This window comes from Homalodisca vitripennis, chromosome 4, assembly GCF_021130785.1.
Source record: "Homalodisca vitripennis isolate AUS2020 chromosome 4, UT_GWSS_2.1, whole genome shotgun sequence".
Taxonomy (NCBI): domain Eukaryota; kingdom Metazoa; phylum Arthropoda; class Insecta; order Hemiptera; family Cicadellidae; genus Homalodisca; species Homalodisca vitripennis.
This window is the reverse complement of record NC_060210.1, coordinates 205,067,068-205,085,310: the sequence shown is the minus strand read 5'-3', so window position 1 is coordinate 205,085,310 and position 18,243 is coordinate 205,067,068. Positions and strand designations below refer to the sequence as shown.

At 36.8% G+C, this 18,243-nt stretch overlaps 1 protein-coding gene across 1 annotated transcript in view; it reads left to right on the top strand.

Moving 5' to 3' along the window:
* LOC124360936 overlaps positions 1-18,243 on the top strand; it is a 39,878-nt gene that overhangs the window by 1,447 nt on the left and 20,188 nt on the right. The window contains exon 2 of the mRNA XM_046814953.1: positions 15,847-16,022. Coding sequence (XP_046670909.1) covers positions 15,847-16,022 — 176 coding nt within the window. The remainder of the gene's footprint in view (positions 1-15,846; positions 16,023-18,243) is intronic.

Genomic DNA, 18,243 nt, shown 5'->3' with positions numbered 1-18,243 from the left:
TTAAATTTCGAGCTACAAATTAATTAGTTGAAATGAGTGCCTCCGGCCATCAGCGCGGGCTTCGGCAGCACCTTTGATGCTGCCCCGCGCTGATGTCAACGAAAGAAAAACATCCCTCGAGATAGTACCTATCAGTAAAATATCAAATTCTAGAGGGGCTGATCAGAAATATAAATTGAATTGTAATGGAAAGGCAATTATGTACCGTGTAAAAAAATTAATAAATCATGAATACCCCTAATATGAATACGTATATAAATGGACATTAATAGAGAACACTTACCATTAGTGTGTTCCACAGAATGTACAGAAACTAAATAATCTTGTTTCTGTCAAAACGTAAACTCTTAACATGCCCGACAAAACACTCTGACACACCAATTCACTACGATTGGTCTAACTAGTGGATGGTTGATCCATGATCGTCACGCACTCACTCAATCCAAACTACATTACACGATATCTAGTGAAGCACTGACTTCTGCCCCGGAGCGTTCAGATAACAGATATGCTATCAGTCCCAGCCGCAGATAATATGTACGACACACCAGTTCACTACGATTGGTCGAACTAGTGGATGGTTGATCCATGATTGTCACGCACTCACTCGATCCAACCTACAGTACACGTTATCTCTGACTTCTGCCCCAGAGCGCGCAGATAACAGATACGCTATCAGTCCCACCCGCAGATAATATTTACAGATATCCAGACACAGCACACAAACAGAACATTAAAACATTAACCCTTTGAACCCCAGGCGACGAAATATCGTCGCCGAGAAGATATGCGAAGATCCCCGCGGCGACGATGTATCGTCGCCAATGAAGTTGCGAGAATCCCCGGGCGACGTAATATCGTCGCCATGGTATATGCGTTTAATACATATTTATTTGAAGTCGTAAAATACTTATTTTATGAGTATTAATACATATTTATATGTATTTTATTAAAATACTAATTTTTTTATTTATTTTTTTACTAATTTATTTTTTTAGGTAATATCAGTGATTTTTGTGTTGTACGCTTAGAGGTTTTTACAAGTCACATACTTTTATTAAAAAATTCAAAAAAAGTTTATTTTTAGAGATATCAATATAATTTTTTTTGTACATACACAAAACTAAATTTAGAAAAATAAAATGTGGGTGCCCATGATAAAAATATTTCTTATTTTTTAATTAAAAAATCTTAAAATCAATTTTTTTGCCTAAAAATTTATATACATATATTTTAAAATTATTTTAATGCTGTTAAACATTTTTTTATACTTCAGACTAATCTTTTTCTGTGTATACAATTTCATTCTGGACATTTTGGTGTGTAATACAAGACAATAGCATAAAAAATAGCAAAAGTATTAATTTTTTACAAACAGTATGCAAAACAGCTGTTTCTGCTCCGGGGATTCTCGGTAGTTCTTAGGTCAAATGATTTTGGTACGTTTTTTCCACCATCAATATTTTGGTCTGGGGTTCAAAGGGTTAAGAACAACTATTTATGTATATACCCTCTAAAATCATGTTATTTGTCATTTGCACCCCCTAAAACCATATATATTTTTTGTTCAGGAGGATGAGCAGAATACGTTGATAACGTCAAATTCGTGATTTGCCACCTCGGTCTTTAATCTTATAATTTCCAATCAGAATTAATTTGAACAATGACTAAACTATCTGTACCAACTGAATACGCATTTTCATATTCTAAACAAAGTTTGTTCTATAAGTAACTTCATTTTAATAATAAAGATAAGATATGTTTTTTAGAACTTTAGAAAACTAAACAAAATAACATGAAAAGATGATTTACTGTGTTTTTCTCACTTTCTAGATATTACTTTTGTTGTTACATTTTCACTATTATTTATGTCATTACGCAGTTGAACTATTTCTATTAATTTGAAACGTGTGACTTTAATTTAGTATTTTAGATCGTTGATAACGATTAATAGAAATTCTGTTATTCAATATATAAAGTATCGAGGATTGTAATAAGCAATATAAAAACCGGGTCCGCTTATTGTATTCTGCCCAAAAGTAGTTCCACTTTTCATATTGTATAAATTCATTATTTGGCATTTTAATCCCCTTATAATGTTTTGTTCAGGAGAACGATTGCAATAGGTTAATAATGTGAATCTCATTATCGGTGTGGGAAAAAAGAAATTTGAAAATAATTTAAATTTAAATAAATAAAATTAAATTTAAAATTTAAAATACATAAAATAACCTTGTGCTTATTACCTAGCCCATAATCGACCATTATGTTGTAGTACTTAGACAGCACTACTGTGGATTTGTACTGGAGAGCAACTTCCTGAAAACGGCTTCATGGCTGCATTCATCAGCAGGATCCAGGAGAGTAAATGTTACTGAGGATATCAACGACATTCTCAATTTTTTTTTTATCTGTGAATTTTTTTTCAAATTCTGATTTAAGATCCTTAATGAACGTGTTGTATTGACCGACATTGAGCTTGTTGTCACTGGTGATTTTTTTTTTTAATTAGGGAAGTACAGGTGTTAATTTTTAAGATCGATGTTGAAAAGATGGAATTTACATACAGGGACGTAAAACTAGCCATAGATTCCATCCATATAAAGAACGAGTAGCTAGACCTAGTTCCTAACTGAATCCGAACCTAGTTCATCAACTTAACCCATACAAAATATATTTTAATTTAATAATGTCATAATAAATATTAAGAATACAGTTTTTAAATGATCAAAGTCTACTTTTATTATAATAATCATCGTTTGCAGGACTATGCTGATCTTACAAGCAAGTTCTGAGAAACCATATAGATGGTTCCGTATCTCAAAAATGTACAAGCCAATTTTGATAAAACTGTATTTATACATTTAATACAGAGTCTACTATATTTTATTAGTACCTGCATTTGTAGGCCAGACCTATTTTTGCAGCTACATAGATTTTACATGTTAAATACTACAAAATCTATGAATGGCCATCTCTCAAAAATGTATAACACCGATTTTGATAATACTTTCTATACACATAAAATACATAGTATACTGTATTATATTACTACCCTCATTCTTACACCAGACATATTTTCGCAATTACACGGATTTTACATGTTAAATACTACAAAATCTATGAATCGCCATCCCTCAAAAATTTATGACCCGATTTTGATAATACTTTCTATACACATTCAATACATAGTCTACTGTATTATATTAGTACCCTCATTCTTACACCAGACATATTTTCGCAACTACACGGATTTTACATGTTAAATACTACAAAATCTATGAATCGCCATCCCTCAAAAATGTACGAGCCAATTTTGATATAACTGTATAAAACTGTGTTTATTCATTTAATACAGAGTCTACTACATTATATTACTACCCTCATTCTTAGGTCAGACCTATATTTGACCTGTAAAATCAATATATTTTAAAAAAGATGTGGCCTAAGAATTAGGGTTGTATTGTAGTATAGTAGACTGTCTCAAATGTGTATAGAGAGTTTTATCAAAATCGGCTTGTTCGTTTTTGAGGCATATCCATTTGTGTTTGTTTTATTTATTTGTCTTCTAATAATAAAATTGTTTTGTTTTGTTTTATTTGTGTTTTAATAATAACATTAATTTAGTTTTGTTTAAAGGACAGGTTCAGGGAATAAGTTATTTAGAAGTAGTTCAGAAACTAGGTTAAGAGCAGTTCACGAAACCAGGTTAGGATTCGTGTTAGATGATTAGTTCTTTCTATGGATGAAATCTATGGGCAGTTTCACACTGCTTTACATTTTTTATCATGGGGTCATACCTTATGAAATCGACCCACAAAAACAATTACTTGACCACCTCAGATTTTGATGAAATCAGAAAACTTTATTCAATTTCATCAAGAAAAGAATAGGTGTCAAAGTATTACAATATGAAATAATTTACATTACATGTCATGTTTTAATGAAAATTGTTTAATGAAGTCTTGAACTCGTCAAGGGTGTAGATGGATCTGTCTTTGAGCCAATTTAGCAGTCTTCTTTTTAAGGTTTTGGAGTCACAATTTTTGAAGTCTTGAGGAAATAAGTTGAACAGCTTTGCCCCAGTGTAGCAAGGTTTCTTGGAGAAAAGTGCTGTCCTGTGTATCGGTAGGGAGAAGCCATTACCATGTCGCGTGTGATGATCATGGACAGCACTCATTCTGGGCAAGTTCCCACGTGAGGCTGCGTGATTGATGACCTCGATGATGTAGATGGACACCACTGTGAGAATTCCAAGAGACTTGAAGGCTTCTCTACAGCTATCCCGAGGTTGAAGACCAGCCATGACCCGAACAGCACGCTTCTGTGCAATAAGGACTCGTTCAAGGTTGTCCATTGTAGAGCCTCCCCAGAGGATTATCCCATAACGAAGGTAGGATTCAAAGATGGCATGATATGCAGTTTTTGTTGCAGTTGATGTGGCTACTGCCTTGATTCTCTTCAATGCAAAAACTGCAGAATTGAGTCTAGAGCATAACTGATCTACATGATCTTTCCAGGAAAGACATTCGTCCAGTATAACACCCAAATGTTTGGTTGTCCCAACCCTTTGTAAGTCTGGAGGCTCAGTCAAGTCATCTTTCAGCCTTCCCAGTGCTAGGAGTTTTGTCTTAGAGGAGTTAAAAACAAGATCATTGCTATCACAATACTGTTGTGCCATGCTCACTGAAATATAGGTGTTAATATCTAAGAGCTCAGAAGAGTTACTGCCAGTCAACAGGACAGTGTCGTCAGCAAACATGATTGGATAACATTGATTTTCGAGGTATTTGGGCAAATCTGAAGTGAAAAGTACAAACAAGACCGGGCCCAAAACCGAACCTTGAGGGACACCTCGTTTGACCATTTGTGGTTTGGACCTTACAGTTATCTCAAATCCACACTGCACTTGTTTTATCTCGACTATCTGGCATCTCTCGCTGAGATAACTTTGAAACCACCTCAGTGTGCTTCCCTCAAAGCCCAGAGATTCGATTTTTTGAATTATTAATCTGTGGTGTAGGGAGTCAAACGCTTTGCTGAGGTCAAGAAAAACACTTGTAACAGTGATTCCTTTCTCAAGGTTGTCTATAATTTGTTCTACTAGGTCAATTAGTGCACTTGTGGTTGATTTTCCGGATATGAAACCGTGTTGTCTTTCAGGTAGAAGGTAGTTGATATTTAAGTGATCCAAGAGCCTTACCAATACTATTTTTTTCAATAATTTTAGAAATAGTTGGAACAAGAGATATGGGTCTGTAATTTTGAACCTCCTGTTTACTTCCATTTTTGTGGAGAGGATACACTTTAGATGTTTTTAATTTTGTAGGAAATTCACCCTGAGAAAGAGACTTATTAATGATGTTGGTTAGAGGCTTGCTAATCTCATTAATACAAAACTTTATCATCTTAGAGTTAATACCATCAACCCCAGCAGACGATGTTGATTTCAGCGAAGAAACAATATTTAAGACCTCCTCATGTGACGCAAGCGGCCAGTTGGCAAGTGTTTCTCCTTGAAAAGAGTTATTCAACTGAGCAACATGTGATCTTCGAGTGTTAGTATTGTGTAACAAATTCTCAGCTGCTGTGGTAAAAAATGTATTGAAGTGTTCAGTTACTTTGTCAAGATCACTGTCCACCTCTCCTGAAATTTCCAGCCGCCAAGTGGTCACTGGGGTAGAGGATGATCTCTCGTGGTTGATGATGCTCCAGATGGCTTTTGATTTGTTGTCGGATCTAGTGATGAATGTCTCATTTGCCTCTTGTCTTAAAGTCCTCAGTTTCAGGTCGTAATCCTTCTTCCTTTGAAAGGCAATTACTTTATCCTCTTCTCTTCCGCTTGACATAAAGCTTTCTTGAGCCTCAATTACTTTATCCTCTTCTCTTCCGCTTGACATAAAGCTTTCTTGAGCCTCAATGAAGCTTTTCCTGAGCTCTATAGCATCTGGATGGTAGGTTACTTGAGGCTTGGTTCCGGTTGGTTTTCTTCGAGACGTCTTAAGAGGACAGGCAATGTCCAGAGCAGCTGAAAATGTGGCTATAAAGTTAGAGTAGGCACGTTCTGCACTGTTTTCTCGGTAGACTCTTTCCCATGATTGCAGTGCAAGCAGGCTTTTCAGATGTGAAAGATTGTCTTCATTTAAGTGCCTTCTAATTGAGGTTGAAGACTTTTTAAGGCGAGATGCAACTTCCAAGAAACACAGCTGTCCAGTATGATCAGAAATGCCTGTATTTGTTACTTGAACTCTTACTTCATGAGGCTTTAGGTTGGTGCATACAAGATCGATGGAGGTGGCAGAGGTACTAGTTATTCTGGTAGGGGGTAGTGGTAATCTTGAGATATTCAGAGAAGCAAGCATTTCACATAGAGCCGTATTCTCTCTTGAAGTTGTTAAGTTGTTGATGTTGAAGTCTCCAAAAATGCAGATCCTACTGTTGTTTGTGGGTATTTTCTCTAGTGCATCAGCTAAGTGCAACAATGAGATGTCAAGAGAAGCATTCGGGGGACGGTAAATTCCAAGTATGTAAAGATGTCTTCTCCTATCCAAAGTTACCTTTACTGCACACATTTCGCAACGGAGCTCTTCACAATGGCTGCTTAAGTCGAACATTCTGCCTCATTAGCCATATTTTTGCTTTTGTATATGGCCACACCCCCTTTCAGGTGATTTTCTCTGCAGTATGCAGCAACCAATATGTAATTTAGCAGGCACACGTTTTCCAGAGTAGTCAGATTCAGTCCATGTTCTGTGAGTACAACAAAGTCAGGTTTATCCAAGTCTAAGAGATGGTTCAATCTGTCAATTTTATTACCAAGTCTGTCAACATTTTGATGAAATACTACTGTATTCTGCCGTGATGAAAGACCGTTGTGGCCCAAGTTGAGTTTACAAACGTTTTGTCTCGAGTTTTTTTTCTCTGAATGTGGTCTAAAAAATGCTGAATGTTGTGGGACTCGATTGGTTTTGTAAGGGGTGATGTGACTAGGGTTTGGGTGAAAGTTTCTTCAGATCGTGGAATATCTTGCCTGATTGAATCAGTTTTTTCGGTGAGGTTTGTCTATCTCCTCCTGTTATGGATTGAATCAGTTTTTTAGGTGAGGTTTGTCTGTCTCCTCCTGTTTCAGCTTGGGTCAGTTTCTTTGATGAGGTTTGACTGTCTAATCCAGGTACAGTCAGTGTCTCGAAGGTAGAAGAAATTGGAGATGAAAGCAGGTTATTTGAAGGGGGACAAAGAATTGAAGGTGTTACAAATTTGGTATGAAGGTAGTCCTCATATAGAATAGGAAAATTGTCAATTCCCCTCACCCCTCAAATATTTCAAACCCAACATATTTTGAAATCACCATAGCTTTACTCCTAATGTAGCTAAAGAGATAGATGGTTATAAATGTCATTTTATTCCGTTTTAAATGCTCTTTCTTTTGATGTAGAACACAATATACTTTGTCATAATTTCAAAGCAATTTTGATTTTGACTCTCAAAAATGCCTTTTTTTAAATTTAAAAAAATCCTATACATAGTTTGGTTTTGGTAAGTGATTCTCTAAATTTGCAAGTGGGTGTCTAATGGGTTCATAGTTAAATAATTAAGAGTGATATTTTATGAATGTGTTGTGAGTCAGCTTGTTATGAGCTTACCTGCTACAGAGTGTTTTAACTGTATTACATTAATTGAGAACTTAAAAATACATTTTTAACACTTACATCTTAGGCAAAGGTCATTCAGAGTTGAAGATTTGTAAAGTTTTATGGCATGTTCCTTCCTGTAGGCGTGGTGGGATCAACTTTACGAAGTACGTCTGTCAATGGCCGCAATATGTCTAAATGAACGACCAGCAGAATGCAGAAATGTCACTTTTACTTCATCTACTTCCTTTATTCTTTTCCAACACATATGTTAGCCACCATTTTTGGTCATATACAGGGATAAAAGTATGATACTCCTGTGCTCCCTTAATAGTTACTGATTGGCTGAAACGTTATTCACGAACTTCTCAGCCTCAACATATCTTGAGTGGAGAAGGTAAAATTAATTTCAGATAAATTTTCAACTACCTATTCGTAGTGGGAATGGAGTTAAAATTTGGTCTTTATTTGAATATTGAAGGCTTGTTCTTTCATAAAGTCTCTTCATTGAACCCCCTACTCCATCAAATTGGTCTGTGTCCATGGGCAGTAACAGAAAAATGCCATATTTTTACATTGTGCAGCACTTCGATCTGAGTAATAACAAATATTTGTTCACAAACCTGAAGAATCATCTAGTTCAGTCTCCTGATTATTATTTATTAGTGTCTCCTTAACATTTTTACATAAAGTGCATTATAAAATTAAAAATAAACCGTTTACAATTATTTTGTAAATAACTAAATTGCTGTCTTAGGGGCAACCCTCTTTTAATTACTCAAATTATAATGATGATACATAAGTAATGTAAGGATACATATTATGACATTTTAACAAAATCTTGTAAACACCCTTTTTAAAATTATTTAATTATGAACCCATTTGTCCCCAACTGTGAATTTTTTTTGTAACTTTATAACCAATTTATAGAAATGTGTTTGAAATGTTCAAAAATACATTTTTTAGAAAATCAAAGTTTTGAATTTTAATTTTAAAAAATCGTTTATGACAATGTCTGTTGTGTACATAAAAAAAGACCATTTACAACTGAGTACAACGACACTACTCTCATCTCTCTAGCTCAACTAGGAGAAAAGCTATGGTGATTTCAAAATATGATTGTTATGGTTTTTTGGTAGAGAGAGGGTCAAATTTACCGTCAAGATAAGGGGATGGCAATGGGTTCTCCACTGTTTCCTATTTTCGCCAATATCTTTATGCAGGAATTTGAGCAAAAAGCTTTGACTTCAGCTCAGTTCAAACCGAAGATTTGGTGAAGGTATGTGGATCATACCCTTGTTATTTTTCCTCATGGAAACACTGAATTGAATGAGTTCTTGAATCACATTAATAGTATTTCTCCTTACATCAGGCTCACAAAGGAAGTTGAAGTCCAAAACAAGCTTCCTTTTTTGGATGTGTGTGTATTAAGAGGTAGAGATGTCCTTAAAAGACAATTGTTTTTCGAAAGAAAACACGCACACACACAGGAAAATAAATTAAATTATCAATCGAGCCATCAAAAATCTGTTAAAGAAGGAGTGACCTACATGATATTTGATAGAACAAAGAGATTATGCTCGGATAAAGGTCAATTAAAAGAGGAATTTAAGAAAGTAGTCGGATCTTAGACGCAATCGATACCCTCAATTATTAGTAATAAATAATTGCAAAGGAACCAGAAGAATCATTCCTTAGTCAGAAAAACAAAATAGTGATAAAGTTGCATTTATGTCAATCTCTTATGTGCCGGGATTATCAGAGAAAATTAGAAGAGTAGGTAGAAAGTAAAACATTAGAACCACGTTTAAAACACAATACTATTAGACAAACTCTCATAAAAACAAAACCAAAAAATGGCTCACAGGATTCCAAAAACTGTGTTCACAGTATAAAATGTAGTTGCAATCGGAGTACAGTATCAGAGAATGGTTTCATATGCTTAGCAAGAATCCAAGAAATATATGAAAATATCTCACCATATTGCTCCTGTTCAGTGATTAAACGGCTCATAACTTGAGTCCAAGAAACGTAGTTTAACAATAAACATGCAATTAATAGATTCACACAGGTTACTGCTAAATAGAAGATTGTCGGAAAATGATTTGTGTTTGGTCTCACAATGTCATTTTATATACGAGTTTTTAACTACCGCAACTGTTTGTTGACAAATCAAACAATACAAATCGGTCCATTCGTCGCGCCTGCACGTTGAAGTTGGCTGCAATCCTGTAGTGGTGGGCAGTTGTTTGCGATCGTCACGCCTGCATGTTGAAGTCGGCTGCGACTCTGTAGTAGTGGGCTATTGTTTGCGATCGTCACGCCTGCACGTTGAAGTTGGCTGCAATCCTGTAGTGGTGGGCTGTTGTTTGCGATCGTCACGCCTGCACGTTGAAGTTGGCTGCAATCCTGTAGTGGTGGGCTGTTGTTTGCGATCGTCACGCCTGCACGTTGAAGTTGGCTGCAATCCTGTAGTGGTGGGCTGTTGTTTGCGATCGTCGCGCCTGCACGTTGAAGTTGGCTGCGATCCTGTAGTGGTGGGCTGTTGTTTGCGATCGTCGCGCCTGCACGTTGAAGTTGGCTGCGATCCTGTAGTGGTGGGCTATGGTTTTCGATCGTCACGCCTGCACGTTGAAGTCGGCTGCGATCCTGTAGTGGTGGGCAGTTGTTTGCGATCGTCACGCCTGCATGTTGAAGTCGGCTGCGACCCTGTAGTGGTGGGCTGTTGTTTGCGATCGTCACGCCTGCACGTTGAAGTCGGCTGCGACCCTGTAGTGGTGGGCTGTTGTTTGCGATCGTCACGCCTGCACGTTGAAGTCGGCTGCGATCCTATAGTGGTGGGCAGTTGTTTGCGATTAAAATGTATGCTCATTATTTAACAAACTACACTGTTGGATGCTACCTACTGCCTCTTGATGCTTGTGTCGTAGCCAAGACCAAAAATCAATTCATATTTTTTAGATGCATCTGTCCATTCCTGCACAAATCATCGACATTGTTAGTGAAATAAGGACAAGTTGTAAATAGATTCACCATTTCACCACATCTGTGAAACGAATCACACCTGTATTGAAGCTGAGATAAGACGGGAGAACTGGCAACAGACACCAGTGCTGTCCTAGGGCACTTCATGCGCTTGTGGCACGTTTTGGCGCTAGATAATGAAATCGACCTCCGTGTGAAAAACACCGTTTTCTAAAATGATTATAAAAACTATCAACCGTGAAAATACTATTTTTTACCCTAGATTAGTCATAGCAGTGCTGGCTCTATCTAGAAGTGTCGATCTCCTCCATGCAGGTGTCTCTATGGTCTGTTTTGGGACCAATATTGTTTTTGATTTTTATTAATGACTTGCCCCAGCAGCTTAACTATCTTGACAAATTAATTCTTTTTGTAGATGACACTACAAAGTCTAATTAAGTCACAGAGCAGATTTCACCTATCTCAAGAATTTCCAGACAGTTTGAGCTTAATATTTAACTGGCATAAGTACAACAAACTTTCGTTAAATATTTCAAAAACATTAATACTTAATTTTCACTTTTATCAAAATACTTTTAAACAAATATAATTCACTCTTTGAAAATAAATCCTCTTTCTCTATAAATTGCAAATTTCTTGGTGATATTTTAGATGACAATATTTGAGATGCGTTTAGAAAAATCAGAGATCTAACTAATCTAAGAAAGCAAAAAATTGTTTATTTTGAGTCTTTTTTTCTCTCTTAGGACAAGAAGCTTGTAAATTGCACTTAGTCCTGTAAGAACCTTTGTGCTGCTTCCTGAGTGACAGGATATTCAGGATGGGTAAGGTTAGGGAGTAGGGGCCGTCTCCTATCGAGATCCATGAAGAAGAATTAGGGCACTACATCTCAAAGTCATGTCTCCCTGGAAGAAGGGGAGGCCAGCTCTGAACCATCCTCTCCAGTCAAAATAGGCAGGGGGTGGCATACCCTTGGTGAGGTTAGCAAGAACCTCTGAGGTTAAGGAATAAACCCCACCAACTCCCATCTCCCACAGTAGACTAGACTTATCGAATTGCCCATGAACCCCAGAATCTCGACATATGCGGTTAGTGATGTGCCGCTCCTGGACATCCATAAGGTTGCCCAGATTGAAGTGACACATCGGTTTTTGCTGTGCCCAGTGGTGGATTCAACTGGAATGTATAAACCAGCCAGAAGTGATCCCTGCTGGGGGTTTTTTTTTTTTTAGTAAGGTATGGTACTGTTTGCTGGGGCATGTCACTGTTTATAGAAAATCTTATCAAAGCTAAACAGAAAAGCAATTAGAATAAGCACTTTCGATCATCCAGGAACCATTTTAAAAAATCTTCAAATTTTGACAGTCAGAGGTGTATCAATACCTAATAATAATAATATCTGATAATGGAAATTCTGATTCAAACTTACAAAAGTGTGCAAATCAAACCTCTCATTTCCCAACATAATTATTTTACATAGAACATTAATGCTATTTCTGTCCAATACATAAAACTACCCACTTAAAAAAAAGCATTTTCTTGTATTTTTTCAATAAATTACCAAGAGCGTGGAGGCAGATTCCAACATTAAATTCCCTCAAAAGACTAATTAAAGAAGTTTTTCTAGAAAATGACATATATACATTTGATGATTTTAAAACATATTTACCAGAAACTTAGAAATTGTGTACATATTGACTCCATGATGTGCCATACTTAAAATTATTATGGAAATTTGGTATAATTTTGCTGTAACACCCCCCCACCTTTGGCTGAGCTACTAACTACGAAATTACTAACTACTGAACTACTAAACTATCGGTACAGATATTATTTCATGCTCTGTTCTCTGTTACACTGGTGGGAAACACAAGGAGTGCTTATGACTCTATACCCCTGCCAACTTCAAGAAACTGTCCGTAAATGGTCTCCCATTGCTGAACTACTGAACTATTGGTACAGATATTATTTCATGCTCTGCTCTCTGTTACACTGGTGGGAAACACAAGGAGTGCTTATGACTCTATACCCCTGCCAACTTCAAGAAACTGTCCGTAAATGGTCTCCCATTGCTGAACTACTGAACTAACGGTACAGATATTATTTCATGCTCTGTTCTCTGTTACACTGGTGGGAAAACAAGGAGTGCTTATGACTCTGTACCCCTGCCAACTTCAAGAAACTGCCCGTAAATTGTCTCCCATTGCTGAACTACTGAACTATCGGTACAGATATTATTTCATGCTCTGTTCTCTGTTACACTGGTGGGAAACACAAGGAGTGCTTATGACTCTATACCCCTGCTAACTTCAAGAAACTGTCCGTAAATGGTCTCCCATTGCTGAACTACTGAACTATCGGGACATATATTATTTCATGCACTGTTCTCTGTTACACTGGTGGGAAACACGAGGAGTGCTTATGACTCTGTACCCCTGCCAACTTCAAGAAACTGTCCGTAAATGGTCTCCCATTGCTGAACTACTGAACTAACGGTACAGATATTATTTCATGCTCTGTTCTCTGTTACACTGGTGGGAAACACAAGGAGTGCTTATGACTCTATACCCCTGCCAACTTCAAGAAACTGCCCGTAAATGGTCTCCCATTGCTGAACTACTGAACTAACGGTACAGATATTATTTCATGCTCTGTTCTCTGTTACACTGGTGGGAAACACAAGGAGTGCTTATGACTCTGTACCCCTGCCAACTTCAAGAAACTGTCCGTAAATGGTCTCCCATTGCTGAACTACTGAACTAACGGTACAGATATTATTTCATGCTCTGTTCTCTGTTACACTGGTGGGAAACACAAGGAGTGCTTATGACTCTATACCCCTGCTAACTTCAAGAAACTGTCCGTAAATGGTCTCCCATTGCTGAACTACTGAACTAACGGTACAGATATTATTTCATGCTCTGTTCTCTGTTACACTGGTGGGAAACACAAGGAGTGCTTATGACTCTATAACCCCTGCTAACTTCAAGAAACTGTCCGTAAATGGTCTCCCATTGCTGAACTACTGAACTATCGGGACATATATTATTTCATGCACTGTTCTCTGTTACACTGGTGGGAAACACGAGGAGTGCTTATGACTCTGTACCCCTGCCAACTTCAAGAAACTGTCCGTAAATGGTCTCCCATTGCTGAACTACTGAACTAACGGTACAGATATTATTTCATGCTCTGTTCTCTGTTACACTGGTGGGAAACACAAGGAGTGCTTATGACTCTATACCCCTGCCAACTTCAAGAAACTGCCCGTAAATGGTCTCCCATTGCTGAACTACTGAACTAACGGTACAGATATTATTTCATGCTCTGTTCTCTGTTACACTGGTGGGAAACACAAGGAGTGCTTATGACTCTATACCCCTGCTAACTTCAAGAAACTGTCCGTAAATGGTCTCCCATTGCTGAACTACTGAACTATCGGGACATATATTATCTCATGCACTGTTCTCTGTTACACTGGTGGGAAACACGAGGAGTGCTTATGACTCTGTACCCCTGCCAACTTCAAGAAACTGTCCGTAAATGGTCTCCCATTGCTGAACTACTGAACTATCGGTACAGATATTATTTCATGCTCTGTTCTCTGTTACACTGGTGGGAAACACAAGGAGTGCTTATGACTCTATATAACCCCTGCCAATTTCAAAAAACTGCCCGTAAATGGTCTCCCATTGCTGAACTACTGAACTACCGGGACAGATATTATTTCATGCTCTGTTCTCTGTTACACTGGTGGAAAACACAAGGAGTGCTTATGACTCTATACCCCTGCCAACTTCAAGAAACTGTCCGTAAATGGTCTCCCATTGCTGAACTACTGAACTATTGGTATAGATATTATTTCATGCTCTGTTCTCTGTTACACTGGTGGGAAACACAAGGAGTGCTTATGACTCTATACCCCTGCCAACTTCAAGAAACTGTTCGTAAATGGTCTCCCATTGCTGAACTACTGAACTATCGGTACAGATATTATTTCATGCTCTGCTCTCTGTTACACTGGTGGGAAAACAAGGAGTGCTTATGACTCTGTACCCCTGCCAACTTCAAGAAACTGTCCGTAAATGGACTTCTATTGCTGAACTACTGAACTATTGGTACAGATATTATTTCATGCTCTGTTCTCTGTTACACTGGTGGGAAACACAAGGAGTGCTTATGACTCTATACCCCTGCCAACTTCAAGAAACTGTCCGTAAATGGTCTCCCATTGCTGAACATCTGAACTATCGGGACATATATTATTTCATGCTCTGTTCTCTGTTACACGGTGGGAAACACAAGGAGTGCTTATGACTCTGTACCCCGGCCAACTTCAAGAAACTGCCCGTAAATTGTCTCCCATTGCTGAACTACTGAACTACTGGGACAGATATTATTTCATGCTCTGTTCTCTGTTACACTGGTGGGAAACACAAGGAGTGCTTATGACTCTATACCCCTGCCAACTTCAAGAAACTGCCCGTAAAGGTCTCCCATTGCTGAACTACTGAACTAACGGTACAGATATTATTTCATGCTCTGTTCTCTGTTACACTGGTGGGAAACACAAGGAGTGCTTATGACTCTATACCCCTGCTAACTTCAAGAAACTGTCCGTAAATGGTCTCCCATTACTGAACTATCGGGACATATATTATTTCATGATCTGTTCTCTGTTACACTGGTGGGAAACACGAGGAGTGCTTATGACTCTATAACCCCCTGCCAACTTCAAGAAACTGCCTGTAAATGGTCTCCCATTGCTGAACTACTGAACTAACGGTACAGATATTATTTCATGCTCTGTTCTCTGTTGTAACACTGGTGGGAAACACAAGGAGTGCTTATGACTCTGTACCCCTGCCAACTTCAAAAAAATGCCCGTAAATTGTCTCCCATTGCTGATCTACTGAACTATCGGTACAGATATTATTTCATGCTCTGTTCTCTGTTACACTGGTGGGAAACACAAGGAGTGCTTATGACTCTATACCCCTGCCAACTTCAAGTAACTGTCCGTAAATGGTCTCCCATTGCTGAACTACTGAACTATCGGTACAGATATTATTTCATGCTCTGTTCTCTGTTACACTGGTGGGAAACACAAGGAGTGCTTATGACTCTATACCCCTGCCAACTTCAAGAAACTGCCCGTAAATGGTCTCCCATTGCTGAACTACTGAACTAACGGTACAGATATTATTGCATGCTCTGTTCTCTGTTACAGTGGTGAGGAACGCGAGAAGGGGACATGACTATGCCCCTGCCAACTTCAAGAAACCGACTATGGATGATCTCCCTGTGCCCAGTGGCTCCTGGCAGGACCATCACAACGCCATGCAGGCCAAGTACAACAAGCATTTAATTCTTGGCACTGGATTTTTTGTGGTCACGCTAATTGTGGTCAGTATTATATACTTTATTAGCAAGTAGTAATCATTGAACTTTGGTGTACACTTGTTAATACTTAAAATTTTGCTTTACATTTATTACTGGTCAGATGAGCATATAGAGGCAGAATGAGTAAATAAGTTTTTATCATTTTACACAAAGCGTTGACTATGAGTAGAGACAGAGTAATAATGATCCTATATTATACATTATTAGGATACCCTATTGCAATTTGCTCTGAACTTATTGAAAAAAATCTATATCATCTCACTGAACATATGCCCCAGTACCCTAAAGTACTTTCTAAGTTCCTAAGAGTTTATATATACAGAGTGTCCTAAAACTCACTACTGATATGTTCAGGTATTATTCCTGGACCAAAGCCAAACCATCATTTCTGATTACATTAAAAAAACTGAATAATTATACAAATAGCCACCATTTTTTCACTTAACCATTATAATTTGAGAACAGCTTGTTGTAATGAGCTGGCATTTGGCATATAACTTTATAACCTAAAGGCCTAATTACAGAAAAAATTTAATTCAATAATAACACTACATTGTTGAACTGTGATCATAATATTCTTACTTATTGCAGGATTAGGTTTATTTTGATTAAAATCGTTAAAAAATACAAAAATTATAATTTACACAATAACTTTATTTAACCCTTTGAGTGCCAACGTCCGATTTTACCGGACGACAAAAGGTGTCTGAAAAATGCCAACGTCCAATTTTATCGGACGACAAAAGTTGGCCGAAAAGTGCAGACGTCCGATTTTACCGGACGTTCGGGGAAAAGTCACTAAAAATTGTAACTTAAACTTAATATTTTTAAACAATATCATATTGAAATGTTTTTGAAGAATCGTTCTTTTCAAAATAAATTGTTATAGTACACTTCCGATCAAACTTTCAATTATGAAACTCACATATAAACATTTTTTGGTCATTTTTTGGTTGCCATAGCTACCAGAAACAATGTGACAATAGTTTCATAAAAGTTGTATAACTTACTCATTATTGAAGATAATAATATAAATTTGTCAAGATTTACAGACAATTGTATACACTTTCCAGTGATATGGACTAAGAAAAGGATATGAATTTTTTTGGTCATAATAATTTGGTTGAAAAATGAAATTTAAAAAAATGTTGAATTTTTTTTAGGTAAGTCCATTTTTGGTATTCCTACATTTAGTGTTATGGTAACTTTGTTATTTTATGTTAATTAAACAGAGTTTTCCGAGAAAAATAAAAAAAGAATCATGTTGATAGCTTATTAAATAATCGAACTGTGAATTATTTACTAAAACCTTGCAAAATGCCCGCAAAAGGGCTGGCACTTTTAGGTACACCCACTAGAAAAATATCTGGCACTTTTCAGTATACCCACTCAATAAATACTTGGCACTCAAAGGGTTAAATGAGGCTTCTAAATAAATCCTTAAGTTTTTTATAAAGAAAAGTTCAAAATCCAGTTTGGAAATTCCGGGCAAACTCTACTGACACTGTTCAAGATATGCTGTAGGAATATTTAACACTGATTGTTAATTATTTGACTGAAACTGTTCAACCAGCAGGTCTTTTCATTCAAAATAAGTTTTTATTTAGTTATAATATAAATCTTTTTGTAAATTCATTAGAAGTCCTATATAAATAAGTTAATTACACTGTTATTTTATTGTGTTTTAATAAAAAGAAACCTAAATCCTGCAATTGGTAAGGATATTATGATCACAGTTAATCAATGTAGTGTTAAAATCAGCTGATTAGAAGAGCTCAAATTAAAACAGCTGGGTCATATAATCACAGTGGGTATTGTTTAGTTCATAAATTTTTCTTTTACAGAAACAACTATTTTGAAGAAACAGTTCACTAAAACAGGAAACACATTGCTATAAATAATGTACCAACAAACTTGTTTATCCTTACAGAGTAATAACCAACACTAAAGTCAGTGACAGTATTATAACGAAACACATTGCTATAAATAATGTACCAACAAACTTGTTTATCCTTACAGAGTAATAACCAACACTAAAGTCAGTGACAGTATTATAACGAAACACATTGCTATAAATAATGTACCAACAAACTTGTTTATCCTTACAGGGTAATAACCAACACTAAAGTCAGTGACAGTATTATAACGAAACACATTGCTATAAATAATGTACCAACAAACTTGTTTATCCTTACAGGGTAATAACCAACACTAAAGTCAGTGA